The sequence below is a fragment of the Marmota flaviventris genome, chromosome 1, assembly GCF_047511675.1.
Source record: "Marmota flaviventris isolate mMarFla1 chromosome 1, mMarFla1.hap1, whole genome shotgun sequence".
Classification (NCBI taxonomy): domain Eukaryota; kingdom Metazoa; phylum Chordata; class Mammalia; order Rodentia; family Sciuridae; genus Marmota; species Marmota flaviventris.
This window is the reverse complement of record NC_092498.1, coordinates 24,044,592-24,066,115: the sequence shown is the minus strand read 5'-3', so window position 1 is coordinate 24,066,115 and position 21,524 is coordinate 24,044,592. Positions and strand designations below refer to the sequence as shown.

General features: G+C 38.8%; 1 protein-coding gene across 15 annotated transcripts in view; it reads left to right on the top strand.

The window, feature by feature from the left end:
* The window catches only part of Nrf1 (nuclear respiratory factor 1), a 136,673-nt gene that overhangs the window by 87,096 nt on the left and 28,053 nt on the right, over positions 1-21,524 (top strand). For all 15 annotated transcript variants that reach the window (XM_027950103.2, XM_027950102.2, XM_071611927.1 and 12 more), the window contains 5 exons: positions 5,416-5,574; positions 6,372-6,563; positions 7,159-7,260; positions 11,583-11,740; positions 20,035-20,159. In XM_027950103.2, coding sequence (XP_027805904.1) covers positions 5,416-5,574; positions 6,372-6,563; positions 7,159-7,260; positions 11,583-11,740; positions 20,035-20,159 — 736 coding nt within the window. The remainder of the gene's footprint in view (positions 1-5,415; positions 5,575-6,371; positions 6,564-7,158; positions 7,261-11,582; positions 11,741-20,034; positions 20,160-21,524) is intronic.

Sequence of the window (21,524 nt, the reverse complement as noted above, 5' to 3'; positions counted from 1 at the left end):
TGTTAGGCTTTTCTTTTTTCTTTTGGTTCTAGGGATAGAACCCTGGACCTACCACATTGCTAGGCAAGCTATACCGCCAGGCTTTTAGAGTTTTAGGAAATCTTATTTTAGAACATTTATAGTCCCCACATCATCTTTGCTATTGACTGCCAGTCATATGAATTTGATATCCTTTTCTTTTCTGATTGTGCCCTTAGAAAGAGTAGTATTTTCTACTTTTTACTGGTTTGGGTTGGTTTATTAACCAGACTGGGGCACTTTAGGCCTATATATAGCTCTAAATCAGAGTGAAAGCACCCAGAAAAGCTTGTTCCAGCCCAATTAAAGGACAATGGGAGAGGTTAGGCTTTATCTTGGCTGTTCCTGTTGATTGTCTCCCTGTGGATTAAAGACAGACCTTCCTTAACAAGCACATTGAGGAGCTTTGGTTTCCAAAACTCTAGGACAAATAATTAATCCAACTGGTAATGAGGACATAATGCTGAATTCTAGAAAGAAATCACTTAACTCTTTCTATACTAGACAGCTCATTTTTCCCTTATAATAGTCTCTTTAGACCTAACAATATTTATTTGGGACAGTGTATAAATGGTCTGTTAGAGCCAGGCACACAGTGACACATACCTGCAACCCCAGAGACTCAGGAGCCTAAGGCAGAAGGACCACAAGTTCAAAGCCAGTATCAGCAACTCAGCAAGACTATCTCAAAATAAAAAAGGGTTGAGGATATGGCTCAGTGGTAAAGTACCCCTGTGTTCAATCCCTAGTAGCAGAAGAAAATAATAATAATAAAAAGTTTAGTAGAAAATAGTCTTTTCCAATGAAGTCAGATTATCTTTAAAAGTAAAAGAATCTACCAGGCATGTTGGCACATGCCTGTATTCCCAGCTACTAAGGAGGCTGAGGCAGGAGGATTACAAGTTTGAGGCCAGCCTAAGCAATTTGGTAGGATACTATCAAAATAAAAAGGGCTGGGGATATACCTCAGTGGTAGAGCACCTGTGGGTTCAATTCCTGGTACTAAAACAGTAACCAAAAAAGGTCAAAGAATCCTCCATCCCCAAAATGCATAACTTGAAAAATGAAATTCTATAGTAAAAAATGCTTTTAACTCCTGTTTTAATACAGGGACAAATTTTGTATATTTGGTAATTGGTACTTGGAAAAGTTATGTCTGTCTCCAAATTAGAACTTGTAAGCTAGCAGATAATTTAACTCTGGTTCCTTTGTTTTACTTGTTGCGATTCTGCCTGAGGAAGTCACCTTCCCTTCATGCTGCTTCCATTTCTCCTGCCTTTCATATTAGCTTATTCTTAGAATTTTGAAACGTTTCTCATCCAGGAATTTATAGCATATAAAATGTTTTTGAGAAGTTTTCTAGTCTGTATTTTCTCTAATTACCCTCAAGTCACATTTTCTAAAATTTTCATTAGTAATGAACATTGTACATTTTTTAATGCTGAAGGATCCAGCAGAACAAGTCACCTAAACTACCTATGTATTGAGGGTAGGTTAGTGACAACTGTTTCCTTAATGCAAAGGACTGATTCACATGGTTAATTCGGTTCCTCCTTGGTTCTAGCATTCTTTCTTTCTTTTGTTTTATGGTGGAGGTAAGGATTGAACCATGGACCTTATGCATGCTAGGCAAACATTCAACTACTGAGCTACCGTCCCAATCCTTGATTCTAGCTTTTTTTTTTTTTTTGGTAGTTGTAGATGGACAGAATGTCTTTATTTTGAAGTGATAGAAAGTGATAAAGTGCTTGCCTAGCATGCTCAAGGCCCTGGGTTTGAACCCTAATACTGCAAAAGAAAAAAAAAATTGTGTTGAATTAGCATCATGATGTCTCTCAACCTTATATGTTTTGCATACAAAATTTGAAGAGTTGCTGTTTAAGATATCTTTTGGTTTAAAAAAAAAATAGAACATTTGTTTTCCTCTTCATAAAATTAGAAATATTAGTCAGTTGCCAAATAACTATGATCTACCTATGTGGAGGATAAATGGTGTCTAAAAGACTTAATATGTCAAGTTCTAAATTTTATGACAGAGTTATGAATGCCATAGGAGTTGCTGAGGACAATGACATGACTGAAGTGATAATAAAACTGCTATTAATTCTGTGCACTATATCTACATATTTGTTATCATTGATCCTTGCAATTGACCCTGTATGTTTGTCAATATCATTACTATTTCACAGATGAGAACATTAAGATTTAGAAAGAGTTGGGATTCAGAGCCAACTCTCCTGAGTTTGTGCTGATAAAAAGAGCTGATTTGAAAATTTGTATATATCTCATGAAGAATGTAGGACTTGTTGGGCATTAAAAATTGAGTGTTGGCATTGGAAAAGTAGCATGAGGAAATAGTCCAGTAAAGGAGCAAATTAAAAGGCAAAGAAGCAGGAATGAGCTCAACAGCTCATAAGACAGTATGGATACTTGCCTAGAGGACCAGAGCTACTGTGGGAATGAGAGTAACGTGAGGCCATATTGTGGTGGGCAAGAGGAGCTGGACAGAGGGGTAGTTGCTAGTAGTTTAAAGCCATATGAAAATTTTTTTGAGTGTTGAATCTGTGTAGCATTAAGGAAAACTGTCTGTCAAGGATATGTAGGATGAGAGAAAGACATGGGAGAACTTGAGTTACACAAGAAAGTCAACTTTCTGGTTACATTATCCTTGGGGTAGGAATTGGGGAGTGAAGGTGAAACCAGAGAAAAAGGAATGGGCACCACAGACATTTCGAAAATGAAAGAATTGGACTTGCACTTGGCATCTAAGTGAGTATTAAAAATAAGATAACAATAAAGATAACCTTCAAGTTTTGAGCTTGGGTGGCTGGGGGAAGGGGGGTTTCTACTGGCAAAAACAGAGAAGTTGAGAAGACATGTGGTTGGAGAAAAGGTAGAGTAGGGTTTAAGTGAGGAGGCATAGGCCTATATGTCAAGGAACCAGTGGGTTACCAAAATTCTGTGGAAAGCCTATTAGGAGGACCAAAGCAAGACTGAGTATGAAAGATCTCTATAGCCAGGTGTCAGAGTCACCAAGATCTTCAGAGCATAGAGAAGTAATGTGAGGGATCAGGAGCAGAGAGATCATCATATTAGAGAATGTATGGGCTCCACTTGTATTTGAGCAGGTTGTCAACCTTCTGTCCTCCACAACACATTCTTTCTGAAAACTTTAGAATTTTATTAATTTAGATTTAGTTATCCTTCACTTTTCATTTTCTCCAGACTCACCTAGGTATGATATAAAGGATTCTCCTTTTTGAAGCCTAGTAATAGGATTAAAATAAAGGGGAACTTTTAAAAATCTGTGGTATCAGTTTATTTAATTTATGCATTTGAGAAAGCTGTTCTTTTGTTTATGAAGAAATATAAGGACTAATCCTTTTTCTGCACTGAGTATCTAAAGCTAAAAAAGGAGCACTCCCAAGAAATCAGGATAGGGGAAAAATGACTTTGAGATGCACTTTCTTAAAATAACTGGGTAAATGACCTCATGAGCCAGCTGATAGCATGGGTTTGCAAATGGATACTTTTCTATTAGTCTGCTGCCCAATGCCGCAGAGCCAAATATATATGGAGTATATGATATCATATCCTGTAGGCAGGAGACTATCTGGGAGGGAATGAAATGGCAAGCTCCGTAGAGGAATTTACAGTATAAATACTGCCCATTAGACCTGTCTTTATTAGATAAATATTACTGATTTGGTTCATGGTTCATCCCTATTACATAACAATTTGTGTCATGTTCTTAGTAAAATAATACCTGGTATTTGTTATAAGAATATGGAATAGTTAAATAAGATCTTTAATATTAAAGGCTACCATACTCCTCTCTCATTAATACTTAAGTATTTTTGTTCATTTGTTTGTTTATTTTTTGGTTTTATAGCTATAGCCAGGTCCTTGAGTCTGACTCATTGTTCAGAATGTCCTTTCTCTTTGGTTGTGTGCTGCAGAGATAGTGCAGACATGTCTTTGGAAGATGTAGGATGTTACTTCTCTGTGCAGTGCTGTAGACCACCGGGTCAAAAGGGGAGCAGTAGGTCTTGGAGGAATTCTAAGCTCATAAGTTGAGGAACTGCTTTTCTTGCCAAAACTCATTATCAATTATGAAGAATATTCACAAAGCAAACCCCCCCTCCTCAGCACACACCCAGAGTGTGTTCAAAGTGCAAGAAATAAAGAAGAATGGCAGGACTGGGGTTGTGGCTCAGTGGTAGAGTGCTTGCCTAGGTATATGTGAGGCACTGGGTTCAATTCTCAGCACTACATATGAATAAATAAAGGCCCATTGGCAATTTTAAAAATATTTTTTAAAACAAATAAGAAGAAGAATGGTAGTTGTCTCTGTGGTTTAAAACCTGTTTGGTCTGAATTCAATTGTAAAATAAAGTCTTAATGGGTCTAGAGGTATAGCTTGGTGGTAAAGAAATTGCCTAGAATACACAAGACCCTGTGTTCAATCAATCCCCAGGGCCTGGGTTCATTCCTCAGCACTGAAAAAACAAAATTTTTAAAAATCTGATTGATGTCCATAATGTATTTAAAAATCATCCAAGCAACTGGGTGTGGTGACACACATATATGATCCCAAGGATTCAGAGAGTGAGACAGGAGAATAGCAAAAGGAGGGCTGGCCTGTACAACTTAGCAAGACCCTGTCTTAAAATAAAAAATTAAAAGGGCTGGGAATGTAGCTCAGTGATAGAGCACCTCTGGGTTCAATCCCCAGTACCACAAAAACAAAAGAAAGAAAAAAAAATCATGCAAGCTTCATTGTATCTATAGATAAGACTCACAGTGGCCTAGCTTTTTAGAAGAGTTTTAGGGTATTTTCCCCCCTTTATTAAGTAGAAAGTCTGTTTATTTTCATGTGTTTTATAATCAACTACCAAACTGAATTCTCTGATATTTGTAGTAGTTTTTCATTTGATTCTCTGGAGCGATTCAGTCATTTCATCTACAAATAATGATGATTTGATCTGCTCCTCACTTCTAACTCCTCTCGTATCTAATTGCGTTAATTACCAACTCCAGAACAATGTTTAAAACAGCTTGACTTGGACATCTTCAAGTACGTGGAAACTACAGAAGGGAAATTAGCTGTAGTGCCAGTAGTATCCTAGGAGGCAAAAATCAAACTTGGGGGTAGATGTGCTAGTTCTTTTAGGAACAGGTCTACAAAAAGAAAAGGGGCCCTTTACCAGCAAATCTACACTTCTCCATCACCCATGAAACGTAGTAACCTGTGGAAAACAGGGTGTTCTCAGCACTAACATTAGAAATTATTTGGGACCTTGGAGGAAGGTTTCATAATCTTAGAATTTGTTAGGGGACATGGACATACCTGAGATGGCTTTCATGAATACTAATGATTACACTCTTCTCTTTCAGGCCCAGCTTCGGGCATTTATCCCAGAGATGCTCAAGTACTCCACAGGTCGGGGAAAACCAGGCTGGGGGAAAGAAAGCTGCAAGCCTATCTGGTGGCCTGAAGATATCCCATGGGCAAATGTCCGGAGTGACGTCCGCACAGAAGAGCAAAAGCAGAGGGTGAGCATTCCTCAGCCTGAGTTACCCATTGTTTTTCCACTCTGAATTAATCACCTCAAATTTTGTCATTACTATTTCTAAAACGTCTAAAAACATTTGTGTAATAGACCTATCCCTCCCAAGAAGTTCACTGGTCACTGATTTTATAACATTGCTCATTTGTCATTTCTTCCCTATAAAAAGTCCAGGATGGGTCCATGAATTTATATTTTGTCTTCTTAGTTGCCTTTTGAAGCAGCTTTAATTTTATGAGGTGCTTGGGAAAACCCAAGAAACTTAAAGTGAAAATATTAATCACTTGAAGACATAGAAATATTAGTAAGAATCACTGTTGAAAAATACAAGTATGAATTAGAGAGAGATGAACTTTTCCAAGTGAGCCTACTAATAACAAAACTTTGAGAAGAAAGACTAAACTAGATAATAGATAACATCCCTATTTTTCTGCATTTTTTTAAATTTAACTTTGAAGTTTACTGAGAATCTTAATATATGATTCTTGACTAGAATAATGTTTCTTTGTCAGAAGTTTAATAAGAGTTTGGCCTTAGTTTGGAATAGGGTATAAAACCCAAAAGCTAAATTAGACTTTCACCAGGAAGGAAATCATTGGGAAACCTCCTTTAATATTTGGTGCTCAGTTTGCTTATTCCAGAATCAGTCTGTGGGAAATAATCCTAAAACAGTTTACTCTGCATAAGATTTGATTTGGTTTGAAACATAAGCAGCTGCATTATTGGGTTTAGATACTATGGTACTTTGTGGTTTAATGTGCTTTTCTGGTCTTTTGGTGACAGGTTTCATGGACACAAGCACTAAGGACCATAGTTAAAAACTGTTATAAACAGCATGGGCGGGAGGATCTTTTATATGCTTTTGAAGATCAACAAACACAGGCTACTACCACACACAGTATAGCCCATCTTGTACCATCACAGACTGTAGTGCAGACCTTTAGCAACCCTGACGGCACTGTCTCACTCATCCAGGTGAGTAAACCTAATGGTTACCAGAGAGGTGGGTCACTGGACACCTTCCCCAGACTGCAGGAAGTTTTCTTGTGCAAACTCTTGTATAAGCTTCATACACCTCCCCTAGATCTCTCTCCTGGCTAAAATTGACTTTTAAACAGTATTTTAAATTGTTTTCATTTTACTCAGTTCAGAGCTATGAGTAGCTTTCCTGGACATTTCCAAAATAAAACCCTTTAAAGTGGCTTCTTTTTTACTGTTTCACTATCAGTGGCCAGGGAATATTCCTTCTGAATTACCTCTTCTGTGGCAAACCCAATTTATTGACAGGAGGGGAACTTCTAAATTTCAGGTTGGGATGAGAGTAAGAAACCAGTTGACTAGCTCTGGCCACTGATTAGACATGTAATAGCTCTTCTAATACTGATCTATTTGGTTGAAATAAATTTCTGAAACTCATATGAGTCTCAGAAATAGTTTAGTAGCTGATTTTATATCACAATTACATATTAATCATTATCTGCTGAATTTGGGGTTCAATGCATCTTAGTTCCTGAGGAGAGACAAGGCAGAGGGTCTAATCACTGATATCAGTTCCCGTGTTTTTCCTTAGGTTGGTACAGGGGCAACAGTGGCCACATTGGCTGATGCTTCAGAACTGCCAACCACAGTCACTGTTGCCCAAGTGAATTATTCTGCTGTGGCTGATGGAGAGGTAAGAAAGAGGATTCTGTCTATATCTGTTTAAATACCTAGATGACTAGGTGAGGGAGAGCTGAGGATTCAGAAGATGAAGAAGTAGCCTCTATGTCTATAACATTGTATTAAGTGTTTTTAACATCATGCTTTGACAATTTGGGGGGGTATCTTATGCTGTTTTTTTTTAGTTGTAGTTGGACACAACACCCTTATTTTATTTATTTATGTTTATGTGGTGCTGAGGATCCAACCCAGGGCCTCGTATGCGCTAAGCGAGCGCTCTATCATTGAGCCACAACCCCAGCCCTTATACTGTGTATTTTAATTGTAACAATTAAAATCCACAGGGGCTAAGGATATGACTCAGTGTTGACCGCTTGCCTGTAGGGTGCGTGAAGTCCTGGGTTCAATCCACAGCACCTCCAAAAAAAAAGTGAAAATTCATGGATCATTATGAACTGAACCTAGCTGTTAGAAACGTGTAATTTTGCATTTACAATATAGCATTTTATATAATACACAGTAAAAGAGATTGTCTCTTTAATACTTTCATGAGAAGGACCATTTGGGAGCCTGGTATGCCAAGAGTATGCAATAATCTATAGTTATGAAGAAATTAAAATTCTGTAGCTTTAAGCAAAATAAAATTAATTAGAGACAGGTACAAATTACATAGATATTTAGAATTGACTAAAGAAAGAATTTCAAAAAATATGAACATTGCTTATGGACATACATGTTGATTTTAAAATATACACTAACTGAGTGTGGTATTCCATTCCTGTAGTCACAGCTACTTGGGAAGCTTGAGCTGTACCTCAGTGGTAGAGCACTTGTCTAGCATCTGTAAGGCCCTGAGTTTAATCCCTAATACTGAAAATAATAATAATAATAATAATAATAATAATAATAATAAATTAAATAAATAATTTTATGCTGATGGCATATGTAAAAATGCAAATGGTTTTAAGAATTTATTCCATTGTGTGATGGGACCAACAGTTGGTATTGGTGATATTAACAGCCATAGGTGTCAAAAAAATCAAAATAGAATATCCAGTGATAATGATCTATGATTCTGCTGGAAGAAGGAAAAAACACCAACGTTCAAAGACATTAGAGACATGAATTTTAAATGGAACTATCAGTACATATATTCATTTTGAAATTGCACAACTCATTTTAGTGAGTTTTTAATGAATGTCAGTTTAACTGAAATAGGGATAAGCTGGATAATAAGTAGAAAAATGTAAATAAATGAGTATATTCTCCATCCAGACATTCAGCAAACACTTTTGGCGCCCTGTGCCAGGTGCAGGACAGTAAAGACTGTCCTTGCTGGTAAGGAGCACTAGGCAGGTGATAGGAAAAATCCATGCAGAACCATGGCAGTGAGCTAGATCAGGTGAGCCCAGGATGCTATGGAACTCAGAGGAGAGAGCCTAACTTTGAACCATAGGCTGATGGGTTTTCTCAGGAAATACTTCCTGGGGGGAGTAGAACCTGAGCTCAGACTAGGAGCATAACTAGAAAACAAAAGACTCAAGGATGGGAGTTGGGTTCATGTTGAAGGCAGCAACACATTCTATGCACTGCATTGTGAAAGCATGAAGAAGCCACAATTCAAAGGGCCCCAGTGCAGTGGATCTTTCAGGCATAGAAACTCATAGGCCTTCTCTGAATATCTTCTGTCTTCAGGTTTGTAGCCCTTTCTTTAGGTCATAGTGACATCTAGGCATAGACTATCATACACTGGCTCCCCCCAACAGATGGGAGCAGAGAGCAACAAGGGTTTAAGCAAAGTACTAAGACTCTAGGATAGGAAGTTCCAAAGAGATCGTAGCACAAAAGCTAATTTATTCCTCACCTGCCATATTTCTGATTAGAAAACTCCCATTTTCTCTCCACATTTTGCTGTCATCCCTGTAAATCTTGTGCCATATAATTTAACTTCTTTAAATTATGTTGTCTATGGCTACATCCTAAAACTATTTTACCACAATGCACTTGTAACTGAATGAGTCTATGCTGAATTGCTGCCACTGGAGAATGGAGATTTGGAAGTTGCCCCAGACCAAGCTCAGATAAGAGCAGCAGCAATAGGATCACTAAAAGAGAGGGCTGGATCAGGACAAAGGAAGACTTGTGTAAGGGCCATAGGTGACAGTGCTGCCAGCTTCAACAGCTATTTTTTTTTAATATATTTATTTTTATTTATTTATTTTTATGTGGTGCTGAGGATCAAACCCAGGGCCTCTCGTGTTCAAGGCAAGCGTTCTACCACTGAGCTACAACCCCAACCCTCAGCAGCTATTTTGATTGGAATCACGAACCATCTAAGAATTGACAATGTAGCTTGCCATCGAAAGTGGCATTATTGGTAACAATGCTCCTTAGAGAAATGAGATCAAAGTGATCCTACCTGGGGAAGCAAGAGTTTTTTAAGTTTCTGAGTAGGCAGCTTTGCAGCTCTAGGATATCTCTTCCTTTGTAGTGAGGAGCCATGAAGGCTTGCTGGCACAGCCATCTGCCCAAGAGAACCAAGAACACACACTAAGGAGCTAAGGAATGTCTCCTCTGGGAGGCTTTTGAGAAACATGCTGAGAAGCATTGTCCTAATCTTAGGATGTAATTTTATGATTCACAGGACCAAACCAGGTTATTTTAAACGTTTCTCCTAGAGCTATGGCACTTTCTATGGATCTAGCAATGTGAAGCAGGGACAACAAGAACCCTTTGAAGCACAGCTAACATCCTAAGGTCTAGGAGTTCAAGGAGGTTTTAGGCCTGAACTGATTTATCACCACCACCCCCATATCTTTGCCCTGCTCTTTTTTGGTTGGGGGGTGTGTGTGATAATTAATCAACCAGTATTTATTGAGCCAAATGAATTAAAGTAACTAGATACTGATATCCATAACAAGAAGTCTTTCCATAGAAGGTATGTTACTAAAATCAGTGGTTCTTAACCCAGAACCAGAAGGGACATTTTGACAGTATCTGGAGACATATCTGATTGTCATGACTGGTGAGGATACTGTTGGTAGAGTGCTTGCCTTGTTTGCACAAGGCCCTGGGTTCATCCCCAGCACCACACACAGACATACACACACACACTCAAAAAAAAAAAAAAAAAAAAAAAGATATTCCACAGCATTGTTGGTAATAGCAAAAGACTAGAACCTGAATGTCCATTAAAAAATGGCTGCTATGTCAGTCATGGTATTTCTGTGTAGTACAGTGCCCTGCAACCATTATTATGAATTCTGAATCATGAATGAATGAGGAAGTTTTCTGTGTTCTAAAGTGGAATCATTTCAGAGACGTATTGTTTGTGGGGGAAAAAAACAAGGTATAAAGGGTATGTAAAATAATTGTCATTTTCATTTTTTAAAAAGAAGGAATAGGGGCGGGGCTTGGTGGCACACTCCTGTAATCCCAGTGACTTGGGAGGCCGGGGCAGGAGGATGGAGAGTTCAAAGCCCAGCCTCAGCAACTTAGCGAGACCCTGCCTTTAAAACAAAACATAAAAAGGGTTATGGATATGGCATAGTGATTAAGCACTCCTGGGTACAACCCCTGTATGTATGTATGTATGTATGTATGTATGTATAGATAAATAAACAAATAACCAAGAAGGAATAAGGGCTAGGGACGTAGCTCAGCACAGGAAGAAGGAAATAGATGTGTGTATATGAGAGAGAATGTGCTTGCATATAAAGAGAATACCTCTGCAAAGATACATAGGAAAACAAACAACAGTAATCAATGCCTAGAGTACTGGCATTTCCTCTGACACAGTTTGAATTTATCAAACACAGCATGATGTTTTGAAGTATATATACATTATGGGGTATAGTGAGAACACTTGAAATCTCTCTTAACAGTTTTCCAGAATTCAATACAATGCTTTAAATAAAAATTTTGGTAACTACATTTATTGTCTATTTTTAAAAATTACCTTAATTTTTGAATAGATAATATTGATATGGTCCAAACTTTTAAAACAATATTTAAAAGTAAGCAGTGGAAAGTCTTGCTTTCTGTCACATATTCAACCCTGAGGAAGTATTCTCAGTGTGATCCTCCACATTGAGAATATGTATGTTTTCTAGAATTTCTTTATGCAAACTTCAAAAGAATTTAAATATTTATTCTGAAACCCCCCTTTTTATACAAAAGACAACATACTAAAAAACTCTGTCTGTACATAGTAGGTCCTTTGCTTTAAAAGTATATATTTGGCTTGAAAATAGCAATTTATTATAAAAATTACTTTTTAAACTCATAACTTTTTCATGGCTTTAATTTTTGATTGTCTTGTCCTTTCTGCCTCAGGTGGAACAAAATTGGGCCACATTGCAGGGAGGAGAAATGACCATCCAGACGACGCAAGCATCAGAGGCAACACAGGCGGTAGCGTCGTTGGCAGAGGCCGCAGTGGCAGCTTCACAGGAAATGCAACAGGGAGCTACTGTCACCATGGCACTCAACAGGTGGAGGCAGGGGTAGGGGAATAAGTGGGAATGGCAGGACTTTGTCTTTAAAGAGAAGCGCTATACCTCAGTTTGTCAGAATTGGCAGTTGGGCCTAACACTCTCAGCTCATAAGATACCATGGGTTGATTTCTAATAAGCCCTCACCAAAAACATTGAACTTTTTTTCTTCCGGAATGTTTAGGAAGGATGCTATGGAATGAGACCCTAGTGAGAGGTGGTTTCTTCCTGAATTGTGTTGTTCCTTTCTTGGTTCTTTCTACTGGTTGTTGAAAGGAAAGATTATCCCTATATTAGTCTTCTTTTTCATTCTCGACAGAATTTTAATTTCAACAGATCCAGACATTTTAATTAATGGTTAAGCATATGGTCTTAGAGCCAAACTACATGGGTTTGAAGCCCAGCCCTGTCACCTACTAGCTGGTTGTCCTAGGAAAGTTTAATTGAACTCTCAGTGCCCAGGCTTTTCTCTTCTGTAAAATGAGGGTAATAACTGTACTTATGATAGTGTTATGAGAGAAGTTACTGCAAGTGAAATTCTCGGATGAGCGCCTGGCATGTAGTAAGGGCTGCAACTGTTGTCACTGTGGGCAGCTGCTATTAGTCTTACATAACCATTTAACTCTGCCATGCCAGCACTCTGCTAGATAAGGCTGAAAATAGGGTGATCCAGCACAGAATCTTTGCTCTTGACAAAATCATACTCTTATTGAAGAAACTGATTTCACTAAAACAATCACCTAGCCAATAGTATTAGACAGTAGTTCACTATTGAATTGGGTAGTACAGACTATGCACATTGTAAAATTCAGAGGGGGAGTCACCTCCCCAAAAATATAAAAATCAGTCAAAATTTAGATTGGTTGGAACAGATGGAGAGCCTTGATGGGTTTGAATAAAAACAGTGCATTGTATGAGGTTGTTCATGGTGGTAGTTGAGAAGAGGTCACGTAGATTTGATCCAGATCCCAGCTCCTCCACTTACTAGCCATAAGCTCTTGAGAAATTTCACCCCTGAGCCTTGTTTCCTTCTCATTGTTAAGAGGATAATATTCATCAAATAGATTCAATGATTCAATGATATGATATATATAAAACTTTCATCAGGGTGTCCAACTCATTAGCACTTAGGAATTAATACCTATTGACATTTAAAATGTATTTTAAGATTTGTTTAGAATTGTTTATGGTGATTAGAAGATCAGTTAGGAAGAGGCAGTCTAAGTGTGCCTTGTTAAATCTGGAAAACTAAAATAGTAAGAATGGGACTGCATTGAATTGCAATGCAGTAATGGCCAGGTGAATCAGGAATAAGACTGAAATACACACACACACACACATATTCATATTCTCTCTCTCTCCCCCTCCCCCCACTCTCTCAGTGTTACCCGTGAGTCTCTCAGTGACCTGGAATTGAAGCTTTTTTTCTCAGCCCATTGAACCATGTCACTCTTCAGGAACATGAAAGTCTTCTTTGGTTCCTTAGACATTGGCTCAGTCTTACTCCTTCCTTTAAAAGAGTTCACCCAGATAAACTTCCTGAAAGGCACAGCCAGAGTGAGAACCATCCTCCCCAGTAACCCTTCACTGCAACTTCTGGTCTAACAGGCAGCATTAAAGACCAGCAAAACCTGAGCCTTCCACTCACACCCTGGATATTCCAGTGAAGTGTAGCGTCCTGGGAACTCTGTATTCATAGTGGAAAATCTGAGGCATGTTCTGGCTCCCTTTGCTGTGAGGACTAGAGCTTATTTCTAAAGGCTAAAGGGGGGGTAATGGTATCCCCTGAGGGCTTGTTAACAAACTAGGATGCAGCTGAGGTGGCTACAATGTTTACTCCAAAGGAAGGAGAATGTGGTTCACTGTGGCATGAAGGAGGAGTAAAGAGATGTTGAAATCTGTTTGCAATCAGATAGTCCAATGCCCCAGTGAGTCTAGGGGGTTGCAGGGGTGAAGAAACCAAACCTGGCAGCAAACACTATAACCCATGGTCTAATGTCTTAGGATGGTTGGATTTAAGGCAGGCTCTTGGTGATTGTTTCTCTGTGGATGAGACACAGTGGAATCCTTTAGGCTCTGCACTTGTAGCCTCTCCATAGTTTGTTGTTGGAAGTCATCTTAGTGAAAAAACACACAGAGAAATCTGGTCTTTGTTCCTATGGTTACAAAGTGATTTCATAATCTGCCCCCTTCCAGCCTGTCTCAGTTTCAGGTGCAGATGGAATAAGCATGGTTCTCTAATAACCACCTGCACCTCTGCTGCACTGTAAACAGCAGATGCGGGCACAGAGTAAGAAAGGGGAGGCAAGCTGCATGTAATGGCAGGTGGCAGACTAAGAAGGCAGAAGGACTCCTTCATCCGTTAGAGGGGAAGGGGATCAGGACAGATGCAGGACAGACCTGTTTTTCAACCATGTGTTGACATAGTTTTGTGTAGCAAGTCAGAACAAGGGCCTAGGGCTCCACAGCTGCAGCCCACCCTGGCTTCATCACAATCCAAAGGGGCTGTGGAAAAATTATCGCGAAAACTGAAGACTAAGTTAATTTAAAATTTCAAAATAAAGAATAAAACAGCACTTTTAGGAAGGAGGTAGGGAGGGAATCAAGGTAAACAAATGAAAAGCAAAACATCACAGCCCAAACAACCAGAGAAGAAAGAAGTGATATCTTTTAATTATTGCCATACGGTGGTAAATTTGAAGTTTCATTACTTCGCATAGCTATCCGAGACTTATGAGTTGCGTCCGCCTTCCTCTTCCTCTTCTTCCTGTTCCCCTTCCACTTCTTTTTGTGTATGGGTGTGCACACTGGGGATTGAACCCAGAAGCATTCTACCTCTAAGCTCCATCCTTCCAGCCGTTTCTAAAATACTATGGGTTGGGGACGGTACTGGGAATTGAACTCAGGGGCACTCAACCACTGAGCCATCCTCAGCCCTATTTTGTATTTTATTTAGAGGCAAGGTCTCATTGAATTGCTTAGCGCCTTGATTTTGCTAAGGCTGACTTTGAACTCCTGTCTCAGCCTCCTGAACTGCTGGGATTACAGACATGCACCACTGCACCTGGCTCTAAAATATTGTTTTGAAACGGGGTCTAACTAAGTTGCCCAGACTGACCTCAAACTTGTGGTACTCCTTCCTCTTCAATCTCCTGAGTAGCAGGGATTACAGATGTGTACCACCACACCTGATTTATAATCCCCCTTAAACAGGACTTCCTGCATAATCAATTCTTGTGTATGACCAATTTAGCCCTTGCACGTAGAGATTCATGATATGGATTCATAGACCAGCCTACATTACCCCGGTAGACATGATGTTAATACTGAGAGAGTATTTTTTGTGTGTCTACTGTGCATAGTGCTGAGACTCAGGGTTGTAGGGAAACAGATGTTTAGATCACTTTCACTTCTCAAGGAATTTAGAACTTGCCTTTCTTTAGCTATAGAGATGTGACTTAATAAAAAAATGAACTATATTTTTAAATAAAAATTTACTCTTTTATTTTGGATTGATACATAAAAATTGTACTTATCTATGGGGTACTCTATGATATTTTAATACATGTGTACACTCTTTGTTAAGATGAAAATATTGACTTAAAGTTAGAGACATTATTAAAATATGGCTTTACCATATAGACTGATAGTAATCCATAAAATGGAATGGATAGTATAGATCACAAATTCTTTCTGGAAACAGTGGGCAAAGACTACATAACTGCTTTTCTTTCCTGTAGATAAAGGTTGGAAACTTAAAAAGATGATGGAGCCAGGCCTGATGGCACACACCTGTGATTCCAGTCACTTTGGAGGCCGAGGCAGGAGGATTGCAAGTTCAAGTCCAGCCTTGGCAACTTAGTGAGACCTTGTCTCGAAATAAAAGGGCTGAAGATATAGCTCAGAGTTAGAGTGCTGGCCTGGCCCTGGGTTCAATCCCAGTGCCTAGGGATAAAAAGAAAGAAAGAAAATGACTTTTGTCTAAAAACTGTAAAGTGGTAGCTTAAGGAAATATTAATCTCTGTTCACCTTTAAGTAAAGGTAATCTTTTTCTTCTACTTATGTTTGATCATTTCCCATTAGATCTAGTATAAATGAGTAGAACCAATATGGAAATGATAGGCCTGCTAACCACGAGAAGTCATTGCTGTCTTTATGTCCTATGCTTTTTCTCTGGCTCCTGACCAGGGGAATAACTAACTTCACCCACCTGTCAGTGCATCACCCCCATCAGACCACTCATCCTTAGTCATCACAAATTGTTTTTGGTTATTGCTGGGTTTTTATTTTTTTTTATATTTGTTTGATTGTTTTGTTGCTGGTTTTAAATCTTCTTCTTCCATACCATATTTTAGAAAGAATTAAAGAAAATAACTTCAAATACATAGAGCTTTAGGAAGACTAAAGGGCATGCTTAGATACAGACATGCCGAGTCAGGCCTGGGAGCTGCCTCCCTTCACTGCCCCTGCCTCGCCCTGCAGCATGTGTCTAGGTTGGATACTTTCCACTTTCCATAAAGTCTCAGGTCAGAATTGTTTTTGTTTTTGCAGTACTAGGAATTAAACCCAGGGCTAAGCTCCATCCCTAGCCCTGTTTTGTTTTGTTTTATTTTGAGACAGGATCTCATTAAGTTGATGAGGCTGGCCTCAAATTTGCCATCCTCCATGCCTCAGCCTCCAGAGTACCTGGGATTATAGGTATGGGCCACTGTATCCAGTCTGAATGTAAATACTTTTATCATTAAGGCATGATAACTAAATAATATGAAATTGACTAGTAATATTATTTATTGATTAAAGTTTCTTTAAAAAAATATTTAGGACTGGGAATGTATCTCAGTTGGTAGAGTGCTTCCCTTGCATGTACAAGGCCCTGGATTCAATTCCCAGTACCTCAAAACAAAATATTTTTTAAAACTATGTGAGGGCTGGGGGTATAGCTCAGTGGTAGCATGTTTGCCTTAGCGTATGCAAGACCTTAGGTTCAATCCCCACTACTGGTGGGGGGAGAGGAGGTCTGGCTGGTCATGGTGGTACTGGTCTGTAATCCCAGCTACTAGGATGGCTGAATCAGGAGGATCACAAGTTTGAGACCAGCCTGGGCAACTTAATGAGACCTTGTTGCAAAATTTGAAAAACTAAAAAGGACTAGAGATATAGCTCAGTGGTGGAGTTCCCCTGAGTTCAATCCCCAATACAATACAATAAATAAATAACTGTATTGCAGTATGATCCTGATTATCTGATTAACATTTAAGATTAGAAAAAATAATTGCCATCTTTATATGAGATTTAAACTTTTCTACTTACTAAAATGTTCCCAATTTTTGCATATGTATTGCTTTATTGTCAGAAAAAAAAATTAACTCTTAAATAGAGACATAAAAATTAAAAAGGAAGGGCTGGAGTTGTAACTCATGATAGAGCACTTGCCTAGCATGTGTGAGGCACTGGATTTGATCCTCAGCACTACATAAAGATAAATAAATAAACTATTGTGTCAATCTACAACTAAAAATATTTTTAAAAAGAAAAAAGAAAGGCCTTTCTTTTTTTTTTTTTTTTTTAATATTTTTAGTTGTAAGTTAGTAAGAAGGAGAGAATTTTCTACTTAGAATTTTTTCTGCCCACTGAGTTTCTTTTACTGCTCCCTAGAATCCTGAAGTAACCAAGAAGTCCTTCTAAGGGGAATTACTATGTCTGTTACCTTATTTCTCTGCTGAGTTTCTTAGGATAAAGAGAGACAGTGAATTTTGTGCTTTGCACAGTCATAACATGTTTGCACCAACAAAACCCTGTCCACTCACACCCCCCACCTAGAGCCTGTGACTGCAAGATGCCTGCCTCTATGACAGGAAAGCCTATAACTTCAGAGTAAAGCTGAGTCCTCTGGTTTATTTGGGAATCAAACCAGGTCTTGGCCCACCTCTGCAAAACTAAATAATACCACCTTTTCTGCTACATGCCCACTTCTGATATTCCCTCAGTAACTGCAAATTGATACTTTCTATTTTACTATGAAGAATACTGAATTTATGTTTTTTTCACATTTTAACATCTCTGATATTTGTGAGGGTTTTTTTTATAATTTTATTTTTTTTATTCTGATTTGTTATATATGATAGCAGAATGCACTACAATTCATATTACACATAGAGCACATTTTTTCATATCTCTGGTTGTATACAAAGTATGTTCACACCATTCATGTCTTCATACATGTACTTAGGGAAATGATGTCCATCTCATTCCCCATCTTTTTTACGCCCCTTACCTCCCTTTCACCCTGTCTAGAGTTCATCTAATCTTCACATGCTTCCCCTCCCAACCCCACTATGAATCAGCCTCCTTATATCAGAGAAAACATTCAGCATTTGGTTTTTTGGGATTGGCTAACTTCACTTAGCATTATCTTCTCTAGCTCCATCTACATACCTGCAAATGCCATTAACATCTCTGATATTTGGTTAACAAATTTTAATCTTATAATTTCCCCCAATTTTTCTTTTATTCTTTACTGGCACATAAAATAATAGTACATCTTATAGTTTGTAGCATCATAGAATCAAGAAAAGTATATACTTATGCTCATAGTTAAAGCATACAACAAGGAAATGAAAGAAAAATGAGAAATAGGATATAAACTGCTAAAATACTGCTCCATCTAAACAGATGGTTAATGTCTTTCTATTCTACACAGGGTTTGCTTTACAATGAAAGGGAGTTTATTTCCTTGTATTTATAGAGGCAAGAAACTTAGGCATATAGTGATAGTTTTAAGCCTTCATTTTTAGCCCTATCTATATATACAGAGAGGCAAAAAGAAGAGTTGGACTTTTCAGGGTATCAGTCACCATTTATTGTATTAAAAAACATGGAGAGAGGGGCTGGGATTGTGGTTCAGCGGTAGAGCGTTCGCCTAGCACGTGCGAAGCCCTGGGTTCGATCCTCCTCAGCACCACATAAAAATAAAATAAAGATATTGTGTCCAACTACAACTAAAAAAAAAAAAAAAAAAAAAAGCTGGGGCTGTAGCTCCGTGGCAGAGCACTTGCTTAGCATGCGTGGGGCATTGGGTTTGATCCTCAGCACCACATAAAAATAAACAAATAAAATAAAGGTATTCTGTCCATACACAACTACAAAAAAAATTAAAAAAAAAAAAAAGGCATGGAGAGCCAGGTGCAGTGGCACAACTAGGGAGGCTAAGGCAGGAGGATCACAAGTTCAAAGCCAGCCTCAGCAACTTAGTGAGGCCCTAGGTAACAGCAAGACTCTCAAAATAAAAAAGAAAAAGAGCTTGGGATGTGGCTCTGGTTAAATGTCCCTGGGTTCAATCCCTGGTACCAAAAAATAAATAAAAGGCATGGAAAACTGGGTGCAGTGGCATACCTCTGTAATCCCAGTGACTCAAGAGGCTGAGGCGGGAGGATTAAAGGTTCAAATTCAGCCTCAGCAATTTAATGAGACCCTATCTCCAAGTAAAAACTAACCAGAGCTAGGGATGTTGTTAAGCGCCCCTGAGTTCAATCCCCAGTACATAATAATAATAATAATAATAATAATAATAAATAAGTGAAATGAATGGATATAGCCAGGCAGTATAGCACACACCTGTAATGCAGCTACCCCTGAGGCTGAGGCAGGAGGATTGCAAGTTCAAGGCCAGCCTTAGTGAGACTCATCTCAAAAATAAAAAGGCTGGAGATACAGCTCACTGGTAGAGCACTTGCCTACCTTGTGCAAGGCCCTGGCTTCAATTTTCAGCTTTAAAAAAAAAAAAAAGTATAGATATAAACTAAATTGTTTTTATTTAGTTAAATAGCAAGTTCAGGTTGCTGATTCTTCATATTATCTTCCATTCTTGGCTTAAAAGATAGTGTCAGTTGGTCAGCCCTGTGTTACCATAAAGAGGAAGAGAAAACCTGTGATTGCCAATCAAAATGGCTTTTGCATTGTGAATATGGATCACACCTTCCATTATAGCTTTCAAGCACTCAGTTGATATTGATAAGAAGAGACACATAATGAACATCTTCTGTCCTCAAACACTCATTACCTGGGTTAAAAGAAAATTTCAAATTAGTTTTATAAATATATGGCTTGAGATTTTTCTAGCTTTTTATTATCATTTTAGAATTACTCCTGGCTCTGTCTGTTGCTCTGACTGGCATCAAAGATTTTCTAGTAGGCTTGCAGCCATGAAGTCAGTAGAAAGATCCACAGTTTGTCTTGCTGCGGTGCTGTACCTTTATCTACTTGCATATCCCTCTCTCCTGTTTCTGTACCCACAGTGAAGCTGCCGCTCATGCTGTCGCCACCCTGGCTGAAGCCACCTTACAAGGCGGGGGACAGATCGTCCTGTCTGGGGAAACCGCAGCAGCCGTTGGAGCACTTACTGGAGTCCAAGATGCTAATGGTAAGAGAGCATAAATATTTTATTGAATTTCTTCCCTGTTTCCACTTAAATCTTCGTGACATGACTGATAACAAACCCTTCAGAAGGAGGTTGAGCTTGGTTTAATTTTTTCTTTATGGGTAGGTATTCAATGCCTAGGAAAATTCTGGGAGCTCCTAATTCCTTTACAAGTAAGAGACTTGGGATTTCCTGAAGGAAAACACCATGATAATGGCTACCTATTTGAATTGTGTATTTAAAAGTGACTATTTTGCTGTGACAAGACTTGCTGGGAGGCACTTTAGAATTTGCTGTGGGGTACATTTTGTCCTTTACTCTCCTGTTGAGTAGAATAGATCAGTGTACTTTACTGCAGCAGAGACTCTCCCGTGGGCAGGTGGAATGTTCTGACTCCCTCCAGAAAGGCGCCATCATTTCACCTGCCCCAGGGTCAGGCAGCAGGCTGTGACAAAGGCATTTTTCTGGTTGGTACTGTGGGTTCTGCTTCCTGTTATATGTGGCCTCACTAAGGACATCTGGATTTAGCCAGTAACATGCCACCACCCTGCCCTTTCCCAGCTCTTTGTCTTACTGGATATTGGTGAATATCCTGAATAAACAAAAAGGACAAAGTTCATAGAACTATGGTGGCAAAAACTTACAACTCCGATCCAGCTCTTTGGATCCACTTCAGCAGGCTCTGGGAGTCAGTGGCCAAGACTTGGGCTGCCCAGAGAAGTGCCTCAGAAGTCTGGATCAAAGAGGAGGACCAGCCCCAATCTGTGAGACTCTGTGCTTGTTTCTTAAACTTTAAAAGTATATAATTAAGCAGGAAATTAAGTACTCTTTGGTTTGGGGAAAATTGCTGCTTTACATCCTGGAAATGAAATAGATAAATAATATACTTTTATTTAGGCAGAAAGTTCCTTAACGTCATTAGAGGCCGACAGAGAAGTTCCTGGCCCCTTTTTGATGGTGGGTTCCTAAGATCTGAATACCCCATTAGTTGTTGGGAAAGTCTTTGAAGAAAGACAATATATCTTCCTTTGGAACTGGGAAGATATAAAGTACTCTGTCTCCCTATAGAAGAAAAACATAGGAAGTACAGGGCATTTATGGCTTCTGAGAATCATTTTTGGAAGAAAATCCAATACTACAACTACAACTTTCTTTTTCCAAGGGCCTAGGTACTTTCTTGTACTGACCTAAATGGGGCTGATCTTAGCCACAATACTGCAAGATAAAGTGTTCAGAATGAAATAGACCTTAGATGGAATTAAGGGAACATTCCTCTGTAGCTAGAATCCTACACCTATATTCTTGCTTTTTTTGTACCTCATCTGAGTCCTAATCTACCCTGAATAAAGGTAGGACAACTAGCTGTGT